The sequence below is a fragment of the Gouania willdenowi genome, chromosome 21 (assembly GCF_900634775.1).
Source record: "Gouania willdenowi chromosome 21, fGouWil2.1, whole genome shotgun sequence".
Taxonomy (NCBI): domain Eukaryota; kingdom Metazoa; phylum Chordata; class Actinopteri; order Blenniiformes; family Gobiesocidae; genus Gouania; species Gouania willdenowi.
In genome coordinates this window covers 3,545,257-3,556,246 of record NC_041064.1, presented here as the reverse complement: position 1 = coordinate 3,556,246, position 10,990 = coordinate 3,545,257, and the positions used below count along the sequence as shown (strand labels likewise).

Genomic DNA, 10,990 nt, shown 5'->3' with positions numbered 1-10,990 from the left:
AAAATACAGAGCTGGAAGAACACCAGCGTTCTCTGGCACACGATGGCTCTCGTCTGCTGGTAAACCAGTGACGTGTTGGTCCCTGCAGGGATCAACACCTGTGGGAATAGGAAATCCTGCCCTATTATTACCACTTTGCTCATTATCAGTATGTTCATCATTATACATGGAATCAGCTTTTTTACTAATGACGGTCATCAGTAATTCATCAGGGTGAATTTAGCTTTAACTGCATTTATCTCATAGAGCTGTGGTTTTCAAGTTGTGGGACAAGAAAAAAGTGGAATAAACAAAACAATCCTGGGTCATTCCAAAAAATCGCCCACACACTTTGGTCTCAAAAAAAAATCTATTTTTTTTTTTTAAATTATTATTATTTGTTCCATGATTATTCATTAGACAAACAGAATTTTTTTCAATTGATCACATTATTACTTTTTGAGATATGGCCAATTTAGTGAGGGGGGGGGGGGGGGGGGGTGTATGTGGTGGGTTTTTTATGTTCTTATTATTCTTCCATTTTCAGCTTCTAATATCTCAGGAACTACATCACATAGTAAAGGTAAATATGGTATAGTAATAAGCTCCACCTACTCTCTCAGAATATAGAAAAAGATCTGCTATACATTCTATCTGGTGGACATGACAGACACTCTAAATAGTCAAAAATGTATGTGTTTGGGTCTGGAACATGTTTGGGCCTTCAGTAAACTACTGAGCAGCTTAGAACTATGAACATAGACTGTTCACATCACTAATGGTTAGTCACAGATGTGCATTGGTTCTTGGGTCACATGCTCTGGAAATGCAAAGAATTGAGGTATATGCTAAGATGTTTTGATTCTGAAGAGCTGGCATGTGCACCAGATAGGATGTACTGTATCTCAGATATGTTTAATATATTCTGAGAGAGTAGGTGGAGCTGTATTACTATACCAAATGTCAGCTTCCTATGTGATGTAGTTCCTGAGATATTGGAAAAATTGGAGAAATCGCACAAAAATCGACACATACCCTCCTCACTAAATTGTCTGTATCTCAAAAAGAATTCATCCTATCAAACTAAAAATGTACAGTTTGTTTATTAAATAATCACAGAACAATTGGTAAAAATGTCAGAATTTCTTTTGTGCATGGACCATTTGTTGAAATGACATGGAATGACCCTCTTGTGCTTTTATTTTGAAGGATATTCAGTAATATGATTAACTTAAACCTCTAACAATAGGTGGGGATCATTTGGTTGGTTTTTCAAATTGCAGAAAGATTTAAACTAAATTTGTTTGATGAATGAAAAACGTTAGCTACCAAATGTTAGAAAAATATATGTTTTGTAGTTCCAACTAATACTGAACAGTAGTTATAAACTCATGTCATCCAGTAAAGTTCTGCCAAGCAAATACAAAGTAGAGACGTCTTCTATCTTATAGCTACATGAAGAGAAGAAACAGAACAAAGGGAGGAGCAGCATTTACAATCCAGAGAATTAGAAGACAAGAACTGATCAGGTAGAATCAATCAATAATCCAATCATGGAAACCCCAAAACGCTGAAGCATTTTTCATATTCATACACTAAGACTCCAAAAGGCACGAGACAAAAAGGTGTTTGAGTTCCATAACGTTGCATGCGTTCAGTACAAAAACAAGTATGTTTGTCGAGCACGGTGGTGGGAGCATCATGAATAAGGCTCTCAAAGTGATTTTCCTCTTATTTTTTCCCCCCCTGAATATTTATTCTGCTCATATTATAATATTGAAGAAAACCTAACATGGCAGCTTGTGAAAAGTCCATTAAATTATGGATACCAATATATCAATGAGCTTTAGAGACGCCTCATTAAACTCGTTGCTAATGATTAACATGGATCTAATGGTCTTTCCTCTAAATGAGCCCAAATCCAGCAGTTTTCGGGTTTTAAACAGGAAGTGTTTCGTTACCTTCTAACGTATCATCTGTCTTTGTTTGGTCCTCCAGGCGTCTGTGAGTCTTTGTAAAGTAGACCTTTGAACCTTTTCACAAACGCTCCTCTTCTTCAGTCCTTTCGCCCCGCACGCCTCCTGTCGTACGTTTACACTCGGTTGCCATGGAGACGGGAAGACAGACAAGCAGGAAGGGAATGTTTTCAAATGCCAGCACGAATAAAGTAACATGTCAACACACAGAGAGAGAAGTTCAACCAAACATGGACTAAAGTTAAGACGGTTTAAAATGCAAATGAAAGCAAAATGCAAAATATAGACGATCAGAGACCAGATATTTACTTTTAACATGTGGTGTTGATTGATTAAAAAATAATTAATATGAGTAAATAAAAGCACCAACTTTCACCCATTTTTTTTTTTTTTTTGAGAAAACAAAACCCTCTCAAAATAACTATCTAAAAAAAAAACAACCCACACGCACATAAAATAATGTTTAAAAAAAACATTTTAAGGAGATAAACACTAAATATTATTAAAATACATAAATAAATCAATAAATAAAAATTGCTATAAGAAAATGTAAAAAAAAAAAAAAACCTGTACAAAAGTGACTTAAAATAAATTTTATACAAAATTAATAAGACATACAAAATAATAGAAACCAATATTAACACAACACATTTAATTAATGTGTAACAATGACAGTGAAAGATGCCGAGCTGGTTTTATTTAACATTTTAATTTAATCTAATTTGTTGTCTATTTTAAGGCTTCAAGCGCAGATTTTTTTTGATAATTTGTTTATTCATTTATTTTTTTTTACTGATAATGTTACAGTTTGACGCTATGACAAGCTAACGCTATTTATTGATTAGCAAACCGTCTTAGACTACAGGTTAGTGTCGTTGTACGATATTAAAATCATTTCATAACATTTTATTTTCTTTACCTTTGTTCTTGTTTGGTTTTTGCTCTTTTCTGCCTCTTTTTCACAGTTTTTGTAGCTTTAACGTTTTTATTTTTATTTATGTCATTTTAATGGCCCTCAGTTGTTTCCATCCCGTCGTTAAAAACAAAATTATGTAAAACAAAAATGCAATAAACAATTAAAGTTAAACATGCATTATTAACTTTATTTACTGCAACGTTTAGAACAAGCAGGACTGCAGCTCTTTATTACAGGATTTGTGCAGCCCTATTTTAAAAGTGTTGAACACACAGTTTATGATATAGATTAAATGCTTCTGTCACAAAAGTGTGTGCTTCACAATAATTGATTTATTTTGACCTTCCAGTTCCCCTGTTAACAAACACTGGGCTGTAATACTTTAAATTACCACTAGATGACAGTGTTTCACAATTTTGTACACTTGACGTCAGCTGGTGACGTTCATCCACAGGTGGAGATCACTGGTTTCATCCCAATGTGGATGTTTGTCTTTTTTATTTCATTATTTCATTTCTACCACTAAATAATTGTTGTTTTTATTGTCATTGTTAGACCTTTAGACTATATTTTTTATTTAGTTAAATAAAAGTGTAGCAGCCTATATATATGTATATATATATATAAAGGTGTAACCATGGTAACAAAAGATGCGTATTACTTTTTGACCTCAACAACACGCAGCATCACGACTGAGGTGGAACTATTTTTGCACAATGAATCATTCCGTTAACTACGTATCTCACTGAAGTAATTGAGTTGGTTAAAATAAGCGACGTATCATTTTTTAGAAATATTCTCCCTGAAGTGATGCTGATGATGCTGTACCATATCAATCAGACCTGGTAAATCTTTTATAGATCAAGTGCCACTTATACAGCTCAAGTTGCTGTAAAGTGAGTCATGGGTAAAGGCTTTAATAAAAGCCAATAATCACGAAACAGCTCATTTATCTACTGGGAATAGATTAAAAGCCTTAGTACTGAACTTTATTCACGTAATAAAAATCTAAGCACATGTTCATCACTACTTTGATTCATACATAATGGATTACAAGTACTCATGTTACTGTAATTGAGTTGCTTTTATGGGTACTTGTACTTTTTTGAGTGTATTTCTAAATCAGTCATTTTACTTCTACTTAAGAAGAAAAGTAATTCATTGCATTTCTACACCAAACAAATACTGGGTAAATGCATTTTTGTTGTTGTTTGTTTTAAAATGATCAACGGACATTGTGAAACTACAAAAAAATACAAATAAAATGACCAGACAACAACCAAATGCATCGTAGCCGATTATTATTATTTATTAAATTAAATTCATTGGTGTTATTTCTTATTTTTTTTAAATAATTGTACATTTTAAAAAACCTTTTATTTATACATATGTCTTTGTGGAAAATAAATTTAGCTCCAATTGTGCAAAGATTTGGTTTCTTCATTTTTAAGTTTATATATGAGATGTTTACTGTATGTAAGGGAACCATGGCAACATTTATTACCAAAAAATAAACATGGGGGGGTGAAAGTAACTAGTAACTTTTACTTTGAGTACTATTCAATGAAGCTACTTTTTACTTGTAATTGAGTATTTTATGTATGACTTACTTGTATTTACAGTACTTCTACCCTTGTTTGTACTTTAATTACAGTTAGTTTCCACTGATTTGTTCTCAAGTTTAAAAACAATGAAATAAATTGTATTTCATACAATTTTGTACTAACGAGAAATTTGTAAGTATAATATCGCGATATATCGTATTGTTTAGTATCGAACGTGTCGCATCGTCAGATTCGTGGCAATGCACACCCCTACTGCAGACCACAGGTTTGAGTTTGATATGATGACATTGCCGTGATGACGTCATCTATATTTGTGTAGTTTGTTAAAGTTCAGTGTGTTAGTGATGATTGTGATAAGTGACCAATGAGAATCTCCCCTTGCTGACCCCTCCCTCTCCTGGTGTTGGTGTTTGGGTCCGTGCTGTCTGCTCTCTGCACATGCACTAGTGTCCTGTCGTCACACACACACAGACACACATACACACACACACTCTGTGGGTTCCTCCGTTCCAGGCTGGTGCGTCCCCGTTGCGCATAGCGCGCGCACTCACTCCTCTCCAACGCTGCGCACTTCGCTCTGCGCGCGCTCCTCTTCATCCTCTTCATCCTCCAACCTGAAGGAAGGGTTACCGGGAGAACCTCAGGATGGCTGCTGCTCTGTGGATTTGACAGGAGGACTCAGGGGGAGCTGTTGGAGCTGTAGGGACGGGGATCAGCTGAGTGTCACCCCCCCCCCCCCCCCCGAGCAGCGTGCGCTCACGGTCGGGCTGTGCATGTGCGCACCTCTGCGTTAGTGAGCAGCAGCAGATACTGATGATGATGATGATGATGATGATGATGGAGATCCTCCACTGAGAGGCTGTTGGTTCATCCTCCCTCCATAAATAAACTTTATCCAGCTGGACGTCGGGAGTGCGGCACGATGCGCTCAGCTGTGCCCGGACACGCGCTGCTTTGGGTCATTTTGGGTGAGTTTCTCCTTCTAGAGTTTGTTTTAAAAGTGATTTTTATTTTATTTATTTTTATTTTAATTTTTTTGACGAGTTTTAATGTTGCTCTTCAGAGCTTATTTTGAACAAGTTTAGTCACTCTGCTCAAGCTCAAAGAAAAGAAAAACACGCACAAGATGATGGAATATTTCTCATTTCAGTTTGATTTCAGATCTACGGAAGCAGATTAGGGCCAATAATTTTGGGCAAATCAATGACGAGAATATAGTTGAAATATAGTCGAGTTTAAAGTCGAAAATAACATTTCAAATAAATAAACTCAAAATACAATGTGATGATAAAAGTTGAAAGTTTGCTAATGAAGTCAAATCTACGGAAGCTGACGAGGGCTAATTCACCATAGGTAACAAATGTATCACCAGTGGTTCTCAATCCTTTTTGTCTCGTGTACAGTACACCCTTTGTATTTTTGTCAAATCATGTGTACCCCCTCTTTATATTATTAGCACCCTCTCCATAATTTCATATAACAGCGGCCTCTCCTAAACCCCTAAATGTGTCTCAAACATTGGTTCCCCAAGGATGAATAATCTACAAATTTAAAACAATGAGTGTAATTCAAAGTGTAATTTATATATATATATATATATTTAAATACCAATGCAGCTTTAATGTGATTACTTCAATTGTAAGTAAATACAATCTCCTTTGTAAAAAAGAAAAAAAAAAAGTTAATTATTGTTTCCTATTGTCAGAAGTGTGATAAAATGGCCTCCACAGCATAAAATAATCCTGTTTCAAGAAAATAGCGTATTTTATTGAGCAATATCACTGATAATTTGTGGTGAATTTGTCCAAAATATAGCCTAAAAAGGAACTAGGTACAATTCCTGATTATCTTTAAAATAATTGTTAAATTTTTCCGAGTACCCCCTGCAATGTGTTCCTGTATCCCCAGGGATACACGTACCCCTGTTTGGGAACCACTGACCTAACCTATAATGTAAATAAATGGAGGCAGAACTGCAGCTCTTATCGTGTGTTGTAGCAAAGAAGCAGATTTCCCTGTGAGAAAACCTTTCTAAGTTATGGACTGGTGTTTGTTTGGGAAACTAAAACACATCGGCTCATTGTAGATCTGTGCTGCTCATTGTAGATCTGTGCTGCTCATTGTAGATCTGTGCTGCTCATTGTAGATCTGTGCTGCTCATTGTAGATCTGTGCTGCTCATTGTAGATCTGTGCTGCTCATTAGTTTATATTAACACTGAATGACGTCTGCTTCAACAACTCACCTGATCCTAATTTAAATGTGTGCGTATGCAAAGCCGCCGATGCAAATCTTACGCACGGTGCACAGACAAGGACTTCCTAAACCTAGAGAGATTTTTTACGTTACAGACCCACACATGAAGATGAAAATCAGATATAGATTTTATGTTTTTTTTTTAAAAATCTCCTGTTTGTGTGATATTTGGACATTTACGGGAAAACTATGGACGAGAGCCTCATGTTTTCATCTCACCACCAAGAGGGGACTTGAAACTTTATGAATACATAATTAAATCAAAACAAAAAAAATGGATGTTACGTAAAACATTACAGGTATATGTGATTAAAGGAACCAGAGGTGGTGTAATGATCTACTGGTCCTCCTCGTTTCTTGTGATCAACTTCCGTGTGTGTTAACGGCTGCGGTTAGTGGCTAGCGGTATTATAACGTGCAAAACACATACATTTACTGCCCTCAAAAAAGCTGTGTAATTGTTTTTGTAAAAGTGTTAAATGGTAGAAGTTCTAACATCTATTTTTCCTCACAATCGATAGTCAGTCACCTGTTTATCTGGATACTATTTGGGCCGTAACACTGTTCGGTAAAGTTGGCAGATCTTCACAGATTTGGACTTCCAGCATCAATACCTCTTTAACGAAACGTCAGCGACACACAAATTAAGCCTCTTTGCCATCGGTGTGAGGTGGACAACATGATACAAGATCATTTTTTATCAAACGCAGCGGAGTAAAAGTCTGCCCCCGTCTGTGGGTCCCCTCTGTGTGGTGAGATTAAAACATGAAGCTCTCGTCCATAGAGTGCCGGTAAATATCCAAATATCATACAAACAGAAGATTTAGTTTTAAAACAGAAAAACGCTGTTTATCTGGTTTTTAATTTTTCTGTAAAAAAAAAAAATAACCACACTGTTTATTTGTTATTGTATTTGTCAACTGAAAATACTGTATATTGTAATCGTAGGAGTCCTTCATTTTCTTCCGCAACTTGCTTTGTCCTAAAACTCCTCCTAGGCTATGAATGCAGCACTAATGACAAGTATGTCATCTCATAGGGGCCATGTCAAGGATGTGCAGTCCACCTTTTTTGGCACCAAAATGTCAAAGTCAAAGTCGTGTCAAAAAGCAAAATTTACATATCTCTATGAATATTTATCATACAAGTTTGTTGCTTACATTTATGAAAAGCTCATCTCAAGTGGAGTATTTCATTTCGTTGGACTGAAGCTGTACGACCTACCAGTAAAAACCCACTTTTTTTCTTATAACTTGGCCACAAATTGAGATACAGCGCTCAGACTGGTAGCTTTCAACAACATTTCCTTTCAAAGTGCGATCTTGACCTTCACTCAAGGTCATATTTAACGCCAAGGTCAGTCTTCTGTTTTTCCTGCATTATATAACTTGTCAACAAATCCAGATACAGGTTGTCATTTTTGACAATTTTTGTCAATTGCCAAATACGTATTTGCCTTGTGAATACAGGTCTTGCCTAGTTTTGATTTGGTTTTAAAACAGATTAACTAAAGAACGAAGGGTACATAGATTAAGATTTAACAGTGATCTAATGCTGCGTTCCAAGCAACTCGGAAATCAGGATTTTCCGACCTCCAACTTGATAAAGTGAACGCCACCTGAAGTCGGAGCTCCTACTCTTTAAGAGTCAGCTATGTTTGAGATAGTTCAATGTTCTGTCACTGAACTTAGAGATCGGAATTTTCAACTCGGAATTGCCGAGTTCCGATATTCCTTGAACGCAGCATCACGTGTTTCTCAGTCAGCTGCTTCCTGATTGGCTACATTCTGTTCTATGTCACAAATCATGACTGGCTTCAACTAACCAAACATTCCCTGTCAGACAGGAGCTGTCTTACAACCATCTATCACCTATGATCACAACACGCTAATTTAAGCCTCGCTACGTGCGCGTGCACATGAAAGGGGTGGAGATTGCAGCTTCTGACCAATCAATGGCGAGAACTGGCAGACTGAGCGAGGAACAGCTTATGATCTTAAACAAATATGATGAATACAAATCCATGATGATAGTGAAGAGCAACAGTGAATTAGTGCAGCGCACAGCAGGAGGCGGAGCTTTTATACTCGCTCAGATCTGATCCACTTCATAACTTGCTACCAACCAGGTTACTGAAGTTTAAAATGATGAATAATTGAAATCCATCATTCAGACCAAAGACAACACTGTTGTTACAGAAAAGGCAGCAATGAGAGAACTCAGGCAGGAAGCTGCTGATACTGTGAATGCGTAAAAGCGCGAGATTATCTATTATATTAATGATGATAAATGGACAGCGCTCTGCAGTTAAACTTTATTACAGCACACACGTGTTTCTATTCAAGTAGACCTCTATCACACACACTGGGATTAGAGCACATTGTGCATGTTCCTGCTGATAATGTCAGCCCCAGCGTATTAATTAATGAATGAATTAATTTATGACTTCAGCCGTCCGCGCACACGCATCGACACACAGGCTTCATCATCTGACTGTAGATCAGTCAATTAGATATAAATCTATATCTTTCCGAAAGGATGTCATCGGTAAATGAAAGGATTGCATTTATCATTAATAATCTTCTTTCCTAAACTCAGCTGTCAGATCTGCACCAACCAGGATCATCTAACAATGGGCAGGTCATTTTCTAATAGATCTGATTGGTCAGGAGGCGGAGCTTTAGGACTCCCTAACATCCAAGCCAGAGCAAAACCTGGTTGTGACCAGGTTCGTCATTCAGCATTAATTGCCATAGTGATTAAGCTCCAGCGAGGTTTGTAGTCCAGCACACACTGATTAAATCCCAGAAGTTAGCGCGATAAGAGGTCATCTAGATTCGTAGCTTACCCCCAAACAGACAGATAATCTGGTGTTTGTTTTACTTGGTGAGGAAGGAGGAAAACAGCCTAATTATCTTTATGTGTGTACAGATATTACCTTTGTTTTCACTGTAACGACGCTATGGTTCAGGGTAAAAACAATGCACAGTGTGTGGGCGAGGTGAGAGCAGGACAAACTCAGCTTGTGTCTGCAACTCTCTCACAAAATGATTCTCTTTCTTTCTTTCTTTCTTTCACAAGAAGCCGTTCTGTCTCGCTGGCTTCACTAGAACAACAACCACAACCATTAAACACGTTACCCTTCATTGAACTGTAATGTGAACCTGAACTGGAGCAGGAAGGCATTACTGTAGCATCTCTGTTCCCACTGCAGTGTAGCTTACAGGTTCTCCTCCAACAACAGGCTCGTGTTGGACCAACTAAAGCAGTGACTCACTGCTCATTACAGATTCTGGGTCAAAAGCACTCGTGCCAAAGTTTGTTTGGGTGGAAAAAGCTAAAACTTTTTGGAAAAAAGCCCAAATTTCAAAAGTCCCCTTGACTTTTCTCCTTCATAATAAAGATTAACGAAGCACGTACTGATGAAATAATAACCAGAAGTGAAGGTAATGGATTACAAGTACTCATGTTACTGTAATTGACTTGCTTTTATGGGTACTTGTACTTTTTGGAGTATATTTCTAAACTTTATTACTTGTACTTAAGACTAGAGGTGTCCCGATCCGTGATTGGTATCAGTTCGATATCAGCCAGAAAACGAATATCGCATTTTATCAGACTGCATCTAAAATCAGCGATATAAGCTCTCCGATAAAATGTTCTGCTCTAGCACTTCTATCTATAGGTGACTGTGGTTCACACTCCAACAAAGTCACTATTGTTGTTTACTATTGTTCTCTGTTTGAGTAACGTCACTTGATCAAGACTTTTCTAACATTCCACACTACAAAATAAGTAATATGTATGATTCGTGCTGATATGATATCGGATCAATATCGGTATCGGCCGAGCATATCGGTAGTGAAAAATTTGTATCGGGACATCCCTGCTTAAGTCCATTTTAAAATAAGTTATTTGTTACATTAAACAAAGTCCCAGATTATCTTTTATTAATGCCTTTTTATCTGTTTCGTACCATGTAAATATAATTCTTAGAAAACAGTTTGAGATCCGAAACTAAACCAGATGCAATTGTGCAAAATAGTGAATGAAATAATACCTAGTGGTCAAAATAATGGATGAAAAGTACTCACGTTACTGTAACTGAGTTGCTTTAATGGGCACTTGTATGTTTTAAAAGAAGTTAAGTAATTTGTTACATTTCTACACTCAACCATTACTGCGTAAATTATTATTTTTTAGACTCAAAACGCCACTCACTTTCTTCTTCTTCTTCTTGTTGTGTACACTAGTTAAAATCACTACTCCTCTGTTATTCGTGAACGGATCGGGCTGAAA

At 36.8% G+C, this 10,990-nt stretch overlaps 1 protein-coding gene across 1 annotated transcript in view; it reads left to right on the top strand.

Annotated features, from left to right (window-relative positions):
* The first annotated feature begins 4,888 nt into the window (after nt 1-4,888).
* Nucleotides 4,889-10,990, top strand: part of ramp1 (receptor activity modifying protein 1) — a 42,893-nt gene continuing 36,791 nt past the window's right edge. Inside the window, exon 1 of the mRNA XM_028436569.1 lies at nt 4,889-5,404. Within this exon, the coding sequence (XP_028292370.1) occupies nt 5,359-5,404 (46 nt within the window). The 5' untranslated portion in view covers nt 4,889-5,358. The remainder of the gene's footprint in view (nt 5,405-10,990) is intronic.